This window comes from Polyodon spathula, chromosome 45 (assembly GCF_017654505.1).
Source record: "Polyodon spathula isolate WHYD16114869_AA chromosome 45, ASM1765450v1, whole genome shotgun sequence".
NCBI lineage: Eukaryota > Metazoa > Chordata > Actinopteri > Acipenseriformes > Polyodontidae > Polyodon > Polyodon spathula.
In genome coordinates this window covers 2,431,372-2,450,167 of record NC_054578.1, presented here as the reverse complement: position 1 = coordinate 2,450,167, position 18,796 = coordinate 2,431,372, and the positions used below count along the sequence as shown (strand labels likewise).

The 18,796-nt window shown below is 43.4% G+C and overlaps 3 protein-coding genes and 1 long non-coding RNA gene across 8 annotated transcripts in view; 3 read left to right on the top strand and 1 right to left on the bottom strand.

Moving 5' to 3' along the window:
• LOC121305919 (receptor-type tyrosine-protein phosphatase H-like) overlaps nt 1-18,796 on the top strand; it is a 364,307-nt gene that overhangs the window by 228,163 nt on the left and 117,348 nt on the right. The gene's annotated exons all lie outside the window — the stretch shown is intronic.
• LOC121305928 (zinc finger protein 829-like) overlaps nt 1-18,796 on the top strand; it is a 219,917-nt gene that overhangs the window by 135,267 nt on the left and 65,854 nt on the right. The gene's annotated exons all lie outside the window — the stretch shown is intronic.
• LOC121306020 lies at nt 11,140-11,861 on the top strand. The gene is made up of 3 exons (XR_005948140.1): nt 11,140-11,254; nt 11,297-11,519; nt 11,600-11,861. It is a non-coding gene; the product is annotated as an uncharacterized LOC121306020 (long non-coding RNA).
• On the bottom strand, nt 15,080-18,781 carry LOC121305984 (zinc finger protein 624-like). Its single transcript, XM_041237709.1, has 3 exons — nt 18,684-18,781; nt 16,401-16,721; nt 15,080-15,624 (listed from the first exon to the last, which is right to left on the bottom strand). The coding sequence occupies exons 1-3, from the start codon at nt 18,742-18,744 to the stop codon at nt 15,350-15,352; spliced, it is 657 nt and encodes a 218-aa protein (XP_041093643.1). The 5' UTR covers nt 18,745-18,781; the 3' UTR covers nt 15,080-15,349.

Sequence of the window (18,796 nt, the reverse complement as noted above, 5' to 3'; positions counted from 1 at the left end):
GTGCTGCGGATATTAAAGCAATTAAAAATCAAAAAAGTTTATTTGTGGTGTTCAGTTTCTGTTTTGCAGTGTTTATGTACTGTGCTGTAAAATCAAAGCGGGTTAACTTTTGTTTACCTCTCCCTCTGCGGCCGACGTAAGTTGCTGTTTCTTTCAAATCTTGCGTTTCGTACACAAACCACTTTCTACCAAAACAATCACGCTGAAAAGCAAACAAATCGACCCTCTCTAAGAAAGACAGCATCATCCAAACACAATGACGCGGGACAGCAGCCCGCGGAATAACAAGAGAGAGAGAGAGAGAGAGAGAGAGGGAGATGAGAGAGAGGAGATGAGAGAGAGAGAGAGAGAGAGAGGAGAGAGAGGAGAGAGAGATGAGAGAGAGAGAGAGAGGAGAGGAGAGAGAGAGGAGAGAGAGAGAGGAGAGAGGAGAGGAGAGGGAGGGGAGGGAGAGGAGAGAGAGAGAGAGAGAGAGAGGAGAGGAGAGGGAGAGAGAGAGAGAGGAGAGGAGAGGGAGAGAGAGAGAGGAGAGGAGAGGAGAGGAGGGAGAGAGAGAGAGGAGAGGGGAGAGGAGAGGAGAGGAGGAGAGGAGAGAGGGGAGGGGGGAGAGGGGAGGAGAGGAGAGGAGAGAGAGAGAGAGAGAGAGAGAGAGAGGGAGGGGAGGAGAGGGAGAGGAGAGAGGAGAGGAGGGGAGAGGGGAGAGGGAGAGGAGAGAGAGGGGAGAGAGGAGAGGGAGAGGAGGAGAGGGAGGAGAGAGGAGAGGGAGGGGAGAGAGAGAGAGAGAGAGAGAGAGAGAGAGAGAGAGGAGAGGAGAGAGAGAGAGAGGAGAGGAGAGGAGAGAGAGAGAGAGAGAGGAGAGAGAGGAGAGGAGAGGAGAGAGAGGAGAGAGAGAAGAGAGGGAAACTCTAGGGCCGAGAGAGGATATATGGGTAGGTGAGGGGAGGTGAGGAAAGTAGGATGAGAGCTGTGCCTTTCGATGTATTTTTCTCTTCTCCTTCGGAGGGAGAGAGATCTGAGAGAGACTTCTTTCTCGTATTCTTGAGGAGGAGGAGAGTATGATCGGAGAGGAGACGAGAGGAGAGATGAGGAGAGAGAGCGAGGAGAGGGGATGTAAAGGGGAGAGGGAGGAGAGACTAGAAGGAGAGAAGGAGAGTGGGAGAAGGATGGGAGAAAGGAGAGAGAGGGAAGAGATGAGGGAGGAAGGAGATGGGGAGAGGGGAGGAGAGGGATGTAGAAAGGAGGAGAGGAGAGTAGAGGAGAGAGGAGAGGTGGATGAGAGGGAGGAGGGAGGGAGGGAAGAGAGGAGAGGAGGGGAGAGGGAGAGTGAGAGAGAGAGGAGAGTTAGAGAGGGTAGAGAGAGAGGAGAGGTAAGGAATAAGAGCGAGAGGATGGAGCTGATAGAGAGCTCTAGAGAGGAGGCTTCTAGGGATGAGAGAAGAGGGTAGTGCTTGAGGAGGGAAGATCTATCTCGCGAGAGGGGATGATGAGAGACTTATAGGAGAGTGATTCTGGAGGGGAGGAGAGGAGGAGGGGAGGAGAGGGGAGGAGGAGAGGAGAGGAGAGAGAGAGATGAGGGAGAGGAGAGGGAGGGAGGAGATGAGGGGGGGGGAGGAGAGTGGACGCGCTTGCGAGTCCTCGAGGAGAGATGAGGTCTCCGGAGAGAGGAGGGAGGGAGAGGGGAGAGAGGGGAGAGAGGGGAGGGAGGGGAGAGGGAGAGGAGAGGAGAGGGGAGGGGGAGAGGGAGAGAGAGAGGAGAGGAGAGGAGAGGAGAGGGAGAGGAGGAGAGGAGAGGAGAGGAGGAGAGAGAGGAGGAGAGAGAGGGAGGAGAGGAGAGAGAGAGAGAGAGGAGAGGAGAGGAGAGGGGAGAGGAGAGAGAGGAGAGAGAGAGAGGTGAGAGAGAGGAGAGGAGAGGAGAGGGGAGAGGAGAGGAGAGAGAGAGAGGAGAGGGGAGAGGGAGAGGAGAGGAGAGGGGAGAGAGAGAGAGAATTACTGAGCAGAACAAGTCCAAACTGGAGCCATTTCAGGTCCAGCCCAGTGCGGGCTTGCTAATAAAACCCAGCGCTCCTGCACCCAGGTTCACAACCTCTTCCTCTCAGCACGATCCCGCCCTTGCGTAGGACTGGGGGCGGCCAGCCAATCGGTGTCGCAAGCTGGGTTCCTGCAGCCAATAATACGCGACGGTTCCAGCAGGGCACGCCTACTCGCAGTGACGCTGCCATTTCGTTATGGAAACCGCTGGCTTTGTTTATGTTGTGGAGGGAGGCTGCTGCTGATTTTAAAGCATTTTCAATCTCTGCTGTTTAAAAATATTCCCCAATGATTGATGCATTTAATGTTTGTTTATTACCTGCATCGAGTTTTGAAACAAACAACCCCCTTTTTTGTTTTATTTAGGAACTGAGACAGTGGAGCGCGAAAGTTACACCTCGTCCAAGTAAAACGACTTTGTTGTTTGTTTTCTTTCTTTATCACACTAGAAAAAAAAGTGCTAATTTTATATTAATGTTAATTATTTAGTAAAATAAAAGAAAAGTGAATCCAGCGAGGATGGACGTCAGCGTGTCCGTTTCGCTCTTGCAAGACGAGCTCGGCTCTGCCATCGAGCACGCAGTGAAAGCGGCTGTAGACACCGTCTTGTGGGAAATCACAAGAGTTGTGGGCAGTAAATTGAAGGAGTTTCAGATTGCAATGGCTGGGAAGGAGAAAGAGAATGAAAGGCTGAAGCTGAGATTGGAAATATCAGAGAGCGAGTTGAAAGCGGTGCGGGAATGCATGAGCGCTGCAGATGCGGACAGTAACCAACCTCTCAGAAACATGAACCCCGACTGGAGTGAACAAGACTGCCGCAGGAACGGGAACCAGGGACTATTACAAGGTGAGAATGATATTTTTGATGGTGTTGCTTGGTCAACTAACTCTTTAAATAACTTAGTCGATTTTATTGGTGAGGTCTTAGTTCGAATTTCTCGTCAGGCACTTTCAAAGTGCTTATTATGACTGCTGTTAATAACTCCAGAGTACTGTTCAAATAGTACACTTGTTTTTTTAATAACATAGTGGTCTATTTTTGTAAATCCCACCTCGTCTTATTAAGATATAGGTATTCTACTATAAGAAAGGACTACCGTATTCCTTCTAATTTAAGACACATCTCAATTTAAGACGCAGCACAAATTTACCACCCTCAATTTGAGGGAAAAAAAATAAAACATTAAATAAATATGCATTTACTTAGATACAGCCTCAGTTACGCTGTTGTGTCGTACAAAACGGACACAAAAATGTTGTAGATTTACCACTGAGCTCATTTGTTGTTCCGCGCACTGTGTAATAGTTAAGATGGCGTCTCTGTCCTACACACGCCACCACTCCCTTACGGCATCACACATCCTGGCAACAGCAGGCACGACACAGCACTCCACGGCATCAGGCAACATGTAACCCAGCTACCACAACAGCACTGAACGTTGCTTGGCATGTCGAAAAATACGGGGTCTGATCAGCATTTCCGATCTGTCCAAGCTGGTACTGTTTATTGGAAATGCTGAAATTGTAAATGTTTCTCTTGGAATTCCTCAGGACGCTTGGTTTGTCTTTTCTAGGCAGTCAGTCACGTTGCTGCTTGTGTATTCGGGCAGACGCCTTTGTTGTCTTTTCTCGGCAGTCAGTCACGTTGCTGTTTGTGTACTCAGGTAGTCACCTCTTTTGTTGCCGATTTTATACATGCATCACTATACTGTACTCAAATTTAAGATGCAGGCTGTTTTTTAGAACACAAACACAAGGCTGTTGTTGGAATCAACACACTGTAGCAATACTTCTGTATTTTTAAACAGTGTTTATTTGTCAAAGTCACTTTGTGCCTTAGGTTTGATACTTTAAGGAAAAGCAAACAAACAAAACCCTAACTCCTTCTAGAAGTGCTGACTAAACTATATATGTTCTAACTGTCAGTTGGCTAATCAGCTTGCTGACAAGATCCAAACATTCACAGTAATAAAGTTACAGAAACACAGATTCAAGTTCAGTGATTCAGTGATACAGTCTCTTTGTCAGGACTCTGCTGTAAACAGGTCTTCACCCTCGCACAACCTCACAGGCTTGTTTACTCAGGGCTTTTATACCGACCTTCTCCCGGTAAATTACACACAGCTGTCTCAGGTTAGCTGAGGGGTACTTCTAAGTGTCATATAGGGTACACAGGACAACTCGGAAACGCAAAAAATTAAAGTAAAAGAAAATAACTATCTTTAATTTATTTTAATGGACTTGTACGTTATCTCTAAACCACTGTGCAAAAACATTAGATATTTCTTTAGCAGGTCAAAGGTTACAATCTGACTACAGGTGTTTCAAATTTGTCATCCAGTAATACATTATACATGATTTCGATTGGGCAGATTTTGTCAGAGTATTTAAGCCATGGGGTACAGACTGGCTTACGCGGGGCCCAATATAAATGTGCTTCCCTCTATAACTGTTCCATATACTTAGGGCTTGAAATTCTAGCTCCCTTTTACATGTTAATTAGTAGTTGTTAAGCTGTCTTTGCATTGTAATAAAGAGAAAAGTACAAATTAAAGACTGGGTTTATGATTTTTTTTTTCTCCACAAATCAATGTAGACTGTACTGTATTTTATGCTGGAAAGAAAATGTCGGACAAAACTAATGAGATCCATCTGATGATGTAGATATCCTTTTGCCTGGTGTTGATGGCTGCAGTGTAATGCTGGCTCCACGGATCAGCCTATTTTGCCTCCCTGGCACATCAGCAAACACAAGGGCTGTAGTGCTGGCTCCAGTGATCAACCACAGTGCAGCCTCTCTAGCACATCAGCATGACAACCGTCTGGACTGAGCTCAGTGGGGTACTTCTCTGGGGTCTTCAAGTGGGCACCTTCAATCTTTGGTGTTTCATCGACTAGCCCATGACGTCTAAGACAGTGATTCAGGCGTCCTGGCATCACCCCCCTCCTTCCCTGTGGCAGAGTGGTTGCAGTGCGTCGCTGCGGTGACGTCACGGACCAGGAAACACAAACCAAAACAGTGAATGGTGGGGCAAAACTGTAACGCTACGGCGCTCGGTGTATTTATTAACAAAAACAAACAGTTTCACAAAACACAAAGCATTGCAAAATAAAGGGCGTGTTGGCCAAACAAACAAACAATAACAACAAAACAAACAAGTACGTTGCTGGGTTTTAGCCAGCACGTAAAGCAATTGTTTACTCTAGTTTAATCCTCTTTCACAGACTTACATCTCTGCTCTGACACTCTCCTCTAATGAGCTTGGAGTGGGTCTTTATATCTGTGGCTGGAGCCTTAATTAAACAATGACCTTATTCAGGCTCCAGCCACATTCCCACGAGCTTTAAGGGATGAGGATTCAACCCCATCCACACCAGCTACACTTTATAAGACCAGCTTTTTCGCCGGTCTCAAATAGTAAACAAAGACTGACGGCTTTCGTCCGTCCTCTCAGCTAAGCCCAGCTTACTTACCTTCCTTTACATCTTTTTTTTTTTTTATTTCTACTATGCTTGAGGTCCCCACAAAATCTTTTCGTCTCAACCCGAGCCAGCTGCTGCTCCTCTCTGCTGCTTCAGATAAGTTCGTCAGTGTGCATCGCAACTCTTAACCACTGAATCAGATGTCTCTGAGAAACCGAGTTTTGGAGTGTGCCACAAATCGTCAACAACCCACCTCCACTGGGTAAACCTGGACTCTCCGTCCTCATCGTTCTGTTTCAGTTAGTTGAATGTACCAAAGTTTCTTCCTTTCGTACACCTCATCCACAGCATCCTCCCATGTCTACCAGCGGAACAAGGCGTGCTGATCCAGGCCACAAAACAGTATCAGGTCAACGGTTGGTGGCAGTGTCAGGTGGGAAAGTAAGCCGTTGTCCAACATCTGCCAGCATCTTCCAGTCTCTAGCAGTTCTTCCAGTTCTCCTAGACGAGTTTTGGCTTTAATACCTTTTTTTGGAGTTTGTTCCCCTGGGTGGAGGAATATTGTTCTTCATGTGTAATATATTGCTGGCATTGGTGGCAACCTGTTGGTCATGCTGCACTTGTCTTCCAATGCTAAGGCCAAACATCACAGCACCTGGTCATGGTGCCAAGTAAACCATCATTGGCTAAGACCCACCTTACATCCTGTCAGAATTTGTCTTAATGTAGCTGCCGTGGAACACAAAAGACACCACGGATCCTCTCCTACCCATACATTAAGGTTGTGTGGTGATGGGAGAACATCATATGTTGACCTGATGAGGAAACTGATCCTGCTCTGTTCTGTTGTCCATAGATTTCACCAGCCGATCTTGTGCTGTTCAAGATATGAAGGTAAAAACAAGTCTAGCTCAGTCAAGATATGAAGGTAAAAACAAGTGACATTGTTTTGTAATTAACAGCTTTTTCTGAGTTTAATTGGGTAACTGAGTCAGTTCAATAAGTTTAAAGGGACATCATGGTCAAAAATAAAACCTATAAACGTCAACCCTAGATATAGTTTAGAGCTGGGGTCTCAAACTCAATTTTACCAAGGGCCAGATCTTAATTTAACGTTTGTTTCACGGGCCACAAAATGCACACCTTTTACATATAGAAAACGTATGTTTATATTCACAGTTTTTAATACATACACATGTATGTGTTTTATGTATGACTTATTAATTTAATACACATGTAATCTATCTTACTTATTTGCTGCCCTGTGCGTTCTCATTTACTGAAGAAATCTGGCACTGTCACAAATCTACCACAAATACTTTAGAAGCCATGCTGGATCCAACCTCATTCCCAGCTCACCATCCTGTAGTGTCTGGAAAAGTAGGTCTCTAGAGGCCATCATTCATGATTTTTTGCTATTGGTCAGGTGACCAGGTCACGCAGACACCTGCAGGGCTGGCCTTAGTCCTCCTGTTGGCTCGCTGTCGACCTCCACTGTCAAGATCTGGGTGTATTTTTTATTTTTTTTACTTGGTTGTGTTGTTAGGGGACACTCGCTGTTTTCAGATGTTGTGGAGTTTGCTGCTGCTATCTTTGTAGAGGAACCTGTCTACTAAGAGTTATAATTTTGTACAATTTTCTTTCACACAGATCCCAAAGAGAGCCGTGCTGTACCTAAACCTGAAGGGCAGGAGGGGCCAAGGGTAGGATCAGTTTACACACAAGAGGAGTCCTTTGACCAGGAGTGGTGTTCGAGTCTAAAGCAGGTTACAGAGCTGACATTTGTTAAAGGCGAAGAGGTTCCTCAACAGAAATGTGTTCCTATTAAAGAGGAATTCATAGAACAGGAATGTGTCCCCATCGCAGAGGAAGATCCTACTGAAAATAATGTCTGTGCACTTGAGGAGAACAACAAGCTGGGATCCAACCTGTGTGATGATTGTCCACCTCAATTTGAACTGGGATTTAGAGGTAATTATTCAAAACAAGAAAAACACAGCTAACTCAATCTTGCAGAAACTGGTTACTAAGAACTGAAGTATGCTGAAGATTCATATTTTTGGTCATTCCACCTCAATTTAAGCTAGGAAGCCTGACCAACCACTATGGCAATGGCTTGCAACATAACTATCCTTGGCATCTGGTAGATGTGTACCCACTATCATGCCTGTTTCCAATGCTGTTAGATCTTTGGCTTTCCATGTTTCTGGTAGACTGTTTGCAGTTGTGCTGCTCCCACAACTTTATAGTGGTGCTGGGATGACATGTCTCATCACTAGGTAATGCCAAATCCAGTTGGGTTGCTAAGCGTCACCAGAATAAACATTTCAACACAGCACTTGCATGTAAACCTGATCTTATACTTGTATTCCTCACAGTGATATTAAGAGGGGTGGAAATCAGTGGCTGGTAAATGTGAGTGATATTAACCAGAATGTGTTAATAATCAGAGTGATATTCTCAAGCATTTGCCCTTATTGACACGCATTATATTCTGCCTGGCAAATTTCAATGTGATGATAATAAAAGGAGGCCAGTATTAACTGGAGTGATATTGAGCAGGTTTGACTGTATTCTCATCAGAGTTCACTCTAGGAGTTGGTCATTGTTATGAGGGGAATCCCTGCAGAAGAGCCGATGTGTAGGAATGCTGTACAATTACCTTTCTCTTCTCTTTTTTTTCTCTAGCTGCTAAAGGAAATCACACAAGAGGGGCTCCAATTTCCTGTGCTGACTGTGGGAAGAATTTCAGTTGTTTGTCACAGATTAAAATCCACCAGCGCGTTCACACAGGCGAGAGACCGTATCACTGTACTGAGTGCAGGAAGAGATTCAGTCGATTAGCAGACCTTAAAAGACACCACCGCATTCACACAGGAGAAAAACCTTATCACTGTAGTGAGTGTGGGAGGAGTTTCACACTGTTACAAAATCTTAGAAAACACCAGCACATTCACACAAGAGAGACACTGTGGGAAGAGATTCACACAGTTAGAACATCTTCAGTCACATCAGCGTAGTCACACAGGAGAAAAACCTTATCACTGTTCTGAATGTGGGAATAGATTCACATATTTAAGTACCAGCGGAGTCAAAACAAAGAGAAATCTGATCAATGCAGTGAACGTTTAAATGTGGGAAAACTTTTGACAGTCAGTTCCTGTGTCTTATAGGACACAAGAGAATTCACAGAATTTTAGACACTTGCGGCTGCATTGACACCAGAAGTAAATCTGATTAAAATGGAGAGATATTTACTGAAAAACAAAATAATAGTTGCTTCCACGCATGGATGGAAAATATGAACTCCTACATAGTGTTGGACCATTTATCATCTTGAATCATTCTGACTTTGTTCCGTCACATTGGCAATCTTTGAAATAGATTGGAATTGCATCTGCAAATTCTACTTTTGTCTCGTGCATTGCTGAGTCTCATAGTTTTAACATTAGGATTATTATATGTAACTCCTCACTAGTCTCCAGCTCTTTCAAGTCAATGCTTAGCTTTGGTCAGTTTTACAATGGAAACCAAACAGATTTTTTTATCAGTAACCTGAAAATGAATGCCAAAGGTGCATACAAGGAGCTGAATTGAGTGTGGTGGTGTTGTTGAAATGTATATTCTTGATTAAATAAATGCTGATTACATTTCCTCAAATGAAAAATGATACTGTTTGGTTGCACAGTGGTTGGTGATAGCACGGTGGAAGCCTGTCACACATGAAGTTTGGCCATGGGGCGAGAGCTTCTGAAGATAGGGTAGGATGGGGGAGGATCTGTTTCATTGCCTTGGTGCCTGAACTGATACAAGCTACATACAAATAGAAACAATCCCAGTTGTGTAATACAGTTATGGGTAATGGGGATTCTCCAGGTGTAAACGTTTGCCAGTCCGTGTTGGAGCCTGCTAGGTCTCGTATGCATGCTTCTTTTTGTCTTGTTGCTCTAGAATCATGCATTAATTAGTAAGTTAGGCTACAGTGGTTTATTTGTTCTCTTTCCATTTCATATCTGCTGCATTCTACTGTACCTCCCTTGATTAGTCGGTTCGCTCATTTTTGTTTGGCATTCCTGTTGTTTTCTGGCCAAGTCTGCAACACTAGATGGGTGTGAAAGGTTGACTGAACGTTTACATTTCATTAAAGCACTGTTCTCCCGGGATAGAGCCTGCTGTGAATGTCAGCTATTGGCCACTAAAAATGTTCATTTTCCAAGACTGTTTTCATGTTAATCTGTTTCAATTGTATAACTGCAGGCTGCCTTTTTCCAGCACCTACATTAATCAATAAAGGTTTTCAGCTTAATTTCTGTTTACCGTGTGTAAAAAATCTTGCTTCAATCCAAAGTAAATTGCACAAAATGTTCATAAACCAAAAAGGAATCATTAAATATATCTATAGGGGTGTGTCACAATGTAGGCTTGAGTGGCGTGCGTGATGACGTCACAGACCAGGAAACAATGTTCAGGAAACAGAGGTACGAGGCTGAAACTGCTTGGCAGCGCAGTATATTTATTTACCAATGAAAAATTAACACAAAATACAAAATACTCGTAACCCATATTGGTCCATTTATTCAGCGCTTGTCAGGTGCTTCAGGTCCAATTTATTTATTATTTATTTTCACACGTTTAAAATTTTCCAGAGTAAAACAGGTTTAAAATGCACTGCATAGCAAAGGATACTCAGTACTGTGTCTCCAGCCAAGCCTCACCCCCCTTGTTCAATGTATTTATCACATACAGTGCCTACAGAAAGTCTACACCCCCTTAAACTTTTTTCATATTTTTTTGTGTCAGTGCCTCAGAATTTTTTTTCCTCTTATCTACACACCATACTCCACACTGTTAAGGGTAAAATAGTTTTTATTGAGAAAAAAATTATATATTAAAAATACAAAACTGAAAGATCATAATTGGATAAGTCTCCACCCCCCTGAGTTAATACTTGGTGGAAGCACCTTTGGCAGTAATTACAGCTGTGAGTCTGTTGGGATAGGTCTCTACCAACTTTGCACACCTAGATTTGGCAATATTTGACCATTCTTCTTTACAAAACTGTTCAAGCTCTGTCAAGTTCATTGGGGAGCGTTGATGGACAGCAATCTTCGAGTCATGCCACAAATTTTCTATTGGATTTAGGTTGGGGCTCTGATTGGGCCACTCAAGGACATTTACCTTTTTGTTCCTTAGCCACTCCAGTGTAGCTTTGGCTGTGTGCTTTGGGTCATTGTCATGCTGAAAGATGAACTTCCATCCCACTTTCAGCTTTCTCGCAGAGGGCAGCAGATTTTTCTCAAGGACTTCTCTATACTATTTTCCCTTCTATTCTGACAAGTTCCCCAGTCCCTGCCAATGAGAAACATCCCCATAACATGATGCTGGCACCACCATGCTTCACAGTAGGGATGGTGGGTCTTTGGTTTTGGTTTGCACCAAACATAACATAAGAACATAAGAAAGTTTACAAACGAGAGGAGGCCATTCGGCCCATCTTGCTCGTTTGGTTGTTAGTAGCTTATTGATCCCAGAATCTCATCAAGCAGCTTCTTGAAGGATCCCAGGGTGTCAGCTTCAATAACATTACTGGGGAGTTGGTTTCCAGACTCTCACGATTCTCTGTGTAAAAAAGTGCCTCCTATTTTCTGTTTTGAATGCCCCTTTATCTAATCCATTTGTGACCGAGGGGGAGAGGAGGTGCCGGAGCTCAGTGTGAGCAGGAGAGAGCAGATGTACGAGGGGGAGCGGAGGAACCGGAGCTCAGTGTGAACAGGAGAGAGCGGATGTACGAGGGGGAGAGGAGGTGCTGGAGCTCAGTGTGAACAGGAGAGAGCGGATGCACGAGGGGGAGAGGAGGTGCCGGAGCTCAGTGTGAGCAGGAGAGAGCGGATGCACGAGGGGGAGAGGAGGTGCCGGAGCTCAGTGTGAGCAGGAGAGAGCGGATGCACGAGGGGGAGAGGAGGAGCCGGAGCTCAGTGTGAGCAGGAGAGAGCGGATGCACGAGGGGGAGAGGAGGAGCCGGAGCTCAGTGTGAGCAGGAGAGAGCGGATGCACGAGGGGGAGAGGAGGTGCCGGAGCTCAGTGTGAGCAGGAGAGAGCGGATGTGCCGGAGCTCAGTGTGAGCAGGAGAGAGCGAGGGGGAGAGGAGGTGCCGGAGCTCAGTGTGAGCAGGAGAGAGCGGATGCACGAGGGGGAGAGGAGGTGCCGGAGCTCAGTGTGAGCAGGAGAGAGCGGATGCACGAGGGGGAGAGGAGGTGCCGGAGCTCAGTGTGAGCAGGAGAGAGCGGATGTACGAGGGGGAGAGGAGGTGCCGGAGCTCAATGTGAGCAGGAGAGAGCAGATGTACGAGGGGGAGAGGAGGTGCCGGAGCTCAGTGTGAGCAGGAGAGAGCGGATGTACGAGGGGGAGCGGAGGAGGAGCGGAGATGTGAGAGGGGGAGAGGAGGGGGAGAGGAGCTCAGTGTGAGCAGGAGAGAGCGGATGTACGAGGGGGAGCGGAGGTGCTGGAGCGCTTACGCGTGACGACATTTGCGTAATGCTTAACATCAATGTAATGCACTTTCAACACATTTTCAAGCCAATTTTAATTAGTAATTTCAAATACCATACTCATACGCTGTTAGGCCTACTGTATTTTTAAAACATTTCCACTCTGATGGGCCTGTCCTTGTGTCTGTGGGATTTCAGAATCTTACTATATGATCTCACACCATCCTGTACATAGCCCATGGGTAACAGATATTGACAAAAATACATCATTTTAAAGACAAAATTCTCATTCATTATTTCCATCATTATTTTCATAAAACCATGATTTAAACACATTGAATTTTGTCAGAGGTGGGTCGGCAAGGTTCAGAAAGAGCACTGATGCTGTAGTGGAGACATGCAGGGCAGCACGGGTTAAGATGCAAATTAGGTTCACCTGACAAAAGCCACGCCCACACTGCATTAGAGATTACAATAGTGCTGACCGCATGAGCAGGTCATTCAGTTCACTTTGGAGGTCTTGTCCATTACTTTGTCTGCCCGTATAGTCGTACACAGACAGTCAATGCCGAACTGCTGGCAAAGTGATTCCACTTCGGTTTGCCCGTACAATGCATCTGACTTGTTGGACCAGTATTGCTTGCAAAGCACCTTTAATTCCTCGATCAGCTTGCAGCATTCTGTTTTGACTGGCACCCGTCTACCTTGTGACAACATGCGATCTTCCATGTTCCTCGCCGAACTCCGGAAAAAACTGCCTCTGGCAAAGCTTCTTGTCGCTGGATTTTCCTGCATTTAGAGTCACCCCCTCAAAAACGTTCTCCTAAATTCCCCACTGAGTCAGTTGGGTGTATGTCCCAGGCTGTTCTGCCATGGCCTCAAACACCCTCACTTCCTTGAAGATTGCTCGATGCGCTTCAATAATTGTACAGTCCCTCTTTGAAGCTCAACTGACAGTTCAGAGGCCGAGACTGTTAACAAAGGCACGTGACGATAAGCCCCTGGCCAAGACAGAGTGGCTTTGACGGGACATGTTTGAAGGGCAGGATAACTTTTCCTCACAGCATCTACTGTCCTAAAGCTCGATGCCGCCCACCTAGTATCTAAGATTCTGCCAATTTTGCAAAGCTGAATGTCTAAACTGTGTCTGCACATTCTTTAAGCTCCATTCGATTTTTGCCAGGCGCGCTATAAAGCGTATAGAGCTGGTCCATTAGTATTTTGAAATGGTTAATAGCTCCCATAGCTTTGACCTTATTTAATTTTTGGGGTATCATCCCAAGGTCAAAATCTTTAAGGTATAACTTCACTTAGCTGTCTTCCAATAAAATGACACCTAATTCAAGGCTGTTGGACAAACTTTGAGTAAAAGGTTGATTAACATTAGGGAGGTTGCCCAAGAACCACACGTTGGTCTCTACAAAAAAAATAAGTTTTCTTGAAACAACCCTGAGCACAGTTTGGTGTGACCTGGAGGTGGCAGGGTGCTAGCTGTTGGGTGATTTGTCACGGAATGACCCAGGAGTTCTTGCAGAGAGGCTTGCTCTTCTGCACAGAGCACGCTAAAGCCCTTTGGACTGACAGAGAGAATAGTGCAGCACAGATTCGTTTACACGGGATTAGCTTTACAGAGATTACAGTAATGGGTTTCATAATTTTCGACAAGCATACATGTTTCAGTAGCCTTCTTTATAACATTACAATAATAAGAACCTCAAAATCCCTGATCAATCTGCCTCAGTGATTGCATGAAAAGTGCCAGTGCCGTGACAGGTGAAAAATAAGCTTGATATAATTTCCCATTGCAGGAAGCAGTTTAGAAAAACAAGGGCAACCAGGGCTTTATAACAATGCAGTTTCTAGTAGCGCGACGCTAATTTAAACAATCTGGTATTCAGTGAAGCCTTAAAAACTATTAAGGTTTAAAAGGGAGGAGAGAGATGGAGAATAAAAACCGAAAACCAGAAGCCCCAGTTTATTTACTTAATTTATATAGCACCTTACGTCAGAGAGCCCAAAGTGCTTTACAGAAAACATAATACGCACAGCATAATAAAACATTCAAATAGCATAAAGATAATAAAGACTATTTCAAATAAAAGTAAATACATTTCCAATTTAAAAAATAAAGACTATAATATAAAGGCCTGTGTATATAAATAAGTCTTCAATCTTGATTTAAAAACAGTAAAACTCCTCCTAGCAAAAAAAGGCAGAGCGTTCCGTAATGTAGGAAAGGCCCTTTCTCCCATACTATTAGCATTTACCCTGGGAATAACCAAGATCCCGTCCTGAGATCTAAGATTCCTCTTAGGAATCAGCAGATCTTGTAAATTATTGGGTGCTAATCCATTAAGGGCTTTATTAGTTAAAAAATAAAATCAATTTGAAACTGCACAGGAAGCCAGCGTAAGGAGGCCAAGTCAGGAGTAATATATTCCCCTTTTCTGGTTTTAGTTAGAATTCTTGCAGCAGCATTCCCAATAAGCTGCAAGCGAGACACCAGATACTTTGGAATCCCAGAAAAAAAAAAGTGCATTACAACAGTCGATTCTCAACGAAACAAAGGCATAGCCTCTCAGCACCAGATACAGAAATAACAGATTGAAGTTTAGCTCTGTTTCTCAAATGATGAAAAGATGCTTTTGTAATGTTCCTAATATGAGACTCAAATGATAGAACAGGATCAAAAATGACCCCAAATTTCTTGTTTCCAGTTTTAGTTCTAAGGAAAGGCTGCCGAGATCGATTTTAAATAAATCAACATTTTTTAATTGGTGCTGTGAACCCACAAGCATGACTAACAGCGCCCCAGTACAGGGATTGAAAGACAAGTACAGCTGAGTATCATCTGTGTAACAATGGAAATTCACTCCATGCCTGCAGAAAATATCACAGAATGGCACCATATGTAATGAAAACAAAGGGACCTACAATAGATCCCTGAGGAACACCACAGACACACGGACCTTTAGAGGTGGCATCCGATTGCTGTCTAGTGGAGAGGTGGAAGCACTACAACAACTTCTAAAGAACGTGTGAAGATGCGATTGTTAACTGTTTGATTGTTTTGTTCATTTCATAATAAAAAATGATCATAAAAAAAAAGCACAAAGGCCAAAAAACTTGCAGAAAAAAAGATTTGTCTGTGTATTCCCATATTGACTTACTGATAATGACAGCAATGCCTAACCCTTTTATACTCTCCAAGAAGGTTCCCCTACACACAATTTTCCAGAATTAGGTTAAAATTTCTAGCACCTTGAAGACAATACTATCATAGCATCAAAGGGTATGACTATTTTCTGAAATAGCATTTTTGGAGTTATGCAAAAGACAACTGCTGGAATAAATTACTGTGACAGGGTTCTTGTCTTGCGAGATTTTGCCACCAAGTTAAACCTCAGCATTCAGGGTTTCTCTCCTGTGTGATTTAGTTGGTGTGTTTTAAGTTTATCTGTTCGAGTGAAACTCCTCCCACATTCACTACAGTGGTATGGTTTCTCTCCTGTGTGAATTCGTTGGTGTCTTTTAAGGTCTGATAAACGAGTGAATCTCTTCCTACACTCAGTACAGTGATGGGGTTTCTCTCCCGTGTGAATGCGCTGGTGGAGTTTAAGCCGTGATAAACGACTGAAAAGCTTCCCACAATCAGCACAGGAAAATTGAGCCCTTTCTTTAGCAGCTAGAGAAAAGAGAAGAGAGACAAAGGTTATTCCACAGCGTTCTTACACATTTACTCTTCTGCAGGGCTTCCCCTCATAACCATCCTAGAGTGGACTCCGGTGAGAATACAGTCAAGCCTGCTTAATATCACTCCTGTTAACAACTGAACATTCATTTTGACGGGATTGGATTTCAAATGTCAACGAATCTGTGATTTTTATTTGTTTTTTTAAAATGGACAACCGCTGCATCTGCAGATTGGTTTACATTTTAAATCTCATTAATCCCGCGAAGGTTCCAGTGTTAACACCAGCCTCCTTTTACTATCATCACATTGAAAATTTGCCAGGCTATCACTTTGATTACTGCCGCACTCCTGTTAATATCACTCACATTTACCAGTCACAGATTTCCACCCCACTTAATATCACATTGAGGAAAAAAAGCAGAAGATCAGGTGTATATGCCAGGACTCTACTGAAATGTTTCTTCTGGTGACCCTTAGCAACCAGACTGGATTGATGAGGAGACATGTGATCTCAGCACTACTGCAAACAGTCTGCCAGAACAGGGAAAGGCAAAGATCTAACATGCAAAGTGGCACGATAATGGGTGCACGCCAAGCACAGTAGCAAGGAAAGTTATGTTGCAAGCCATTGTCAATGTGGATGGGCAGCCTCCCTAGCTTAGAGGTGGAATTACCAAAATATGAATCTTCAGCACACTTCTACAGTTTAGCAGCTAGTTTCTGCAAGATTAATAGACAGCTGAATGTTTCTTGTGTTGCATAATTACCTCTAAACCCCAGTTCACATTCAGAAGGACTATCGTCACACAGGCTGGATCCCAGCTTGGTGTTCTCTCCAACTGTACAGAGGTTATTTTCAATAGAAACATCCTCTGTGATACGGACACAGTCCTGTTCTACGAATTCTTCTTTAATAATAACACATTCAACTTCAGGGACCTCTTCCTGTTTAGCAAATGTCAGCTCTGCAACCTGCTTTAGACTCGCACACCACTCCTGGTGAAAGGACTCCTCTTGTGTGTAAACTGCTTCTATCCTTGACCCCTCCTGTGCTTCAGGGATAGGTATAGCACGGCTCTCTGTGGGATCTGCGTGAAAGAGTACAAAATTAGAATTCTTACTTGCCAGCCAGGTTCCTCTACAAAGCCACATTATCAGAATTCTCCTGAGAGAGGTCACTGGGTCATTCAGGTGGAACAATTTATGAGGTGTGCTTTTTAATTTTAATTTTAATTGATTTATTTTTAAATGGATATAGTGTACCCAGTTACATGTTTTTAATTCCCCAATTAAAAATCATTTACCCTCACTGCAGCAAACCCCACAACATGCTAAGGACAACACAGTGTCCTCTAATAACAACCAAGTCAATAAACTCTTCACACCCAGGAGCTTGACAGTGGAAGTGGACAGCGAGATACCAGGAAGACAAAGGCCAGCCCTGCAGGTGTCTGCTTGAGTTCACTGGACACCTGGTCAACAGAAAAATCAATTATATCCGCTAGAGACTTTTGCTTTTCCAGACACTACAGGATGGTGCGCTGGGAATGAGGCTGGATCCAGCGTGGCTTCTAAAGTATTTCTGGTTGAGGGGTGATCAATGCCTCAAATTGAAGCTGAAAATGTATTTTATTTTTGACAAATAAAGAACAGTCACATTTCCATGTTTTATATTTTTGTGTTAGCAAATAAAATATGCATTACAACGCCTACCAACTTTCTGTGTTATTTATCTTGACCTTGGGATCTCTATCAAAGTCAAGTCAATAAAAAGCAGTTTTCGCTCTGGCTGTTGTAGTGGCCTGCCTGAAGCATCTCCAATGCTTGGCATGTGAAAAAGTACAGTAGCAAACAAATAGAACAGTTAACATATTTGATCAGAAAATACCGTTATCGAACTGTAACAATGACAAACTTATTAAAGACAACATAAAAAGTATCAAGACGTACTCTGTATAACTATCTCTTTCTGTAGACTTGTTTTTTCCCCTTTGTTTTTCTTTTGCAAGTAAGAGATGTTCACATTTTTATCTGTACGTAAGGACTTTAACAGTTTTTTATATTAGAACGAATTACTCTTTTATAATGTGATTTTGTCAGAGTTGACCATCCTACTGAATCATCTGGCCTTGGCCAGTCCTGGTTCAAATGTTCTCTTTCCGATAGGTTTCTGTTTGTCTCCCTTGTTTTTGTGTAAAATGATTCCAGGTGTAACCGGTTATTGATTGATTACATTTTAACTACCTCAGTGTTCTTGGAAGAATAATGCGAGTGTGGGCGGGAGCAAGCTTGGACCCTCACTCCATTCCACACCATAACATTAAGCCAAAATTGTCAATATGTTTTTTTTGTTATTAATATGTACTATAAAATTGCTGCTGTCCTGTACAGAAGAGATTTTATATATAAGTGTAAGGAGGGCTTTGCTCGGGGCTCACACACACCTCACTGTAGCCCAGAACATGTGACACTGTCCATTTAAAATGCTATATTTTGACACTGGCCTCTGCCCTGCCTTCAATTGTTTATCTGTTTTATTTAAGCACTGATGAGAGAGCAATAAAATCAAATTAAGAGCAAAATAAAATACAGTACATTATAAGAGCAAGTTTGATTAAGAACAGTTAATCTACAATAAATATTTTGTGTACGAGTCCAGTAAGAACACGAATGTATGATAAACGGATAGGAATGGTTTCAAATAAGACTAATAACAAAAATTTTTTTTTTAAAATTTTTAAAGTTAATTTGGCTAATTTACCTACTGGTGACATTTCTAAAATAGCAGTTTTTTTTTTTTTTTTTTTTTTTTTTAAAGGGAAGTAAAACAAAAACAGTCAAAGTATGAATATTATGATTTGTATTCTTGTTTAGTATTTCCAGCTGCAAATGCAGAAAGATTGTGCTTCGCTATTAGTATTGAATTATTCGACTCGCCCCGAGCAGCGCTCTGCACAGCAACAGATTCAAGACCTCGCCAGAAAAACTGATTAAAAGATATTTAAAGACTTTGAATGACTAAGCAACACCATCAAAAATATCCCTCTCACCTTGTAATAGTCCCTGGTTCCCGTTCCTGCGGCAGTCTTGTTCACTCCAGTCGGGGTTCATGTTTCTGAGAGGTTGGTTACTGTCCGCATCTGCAGCGCTCATGCATTCCCGC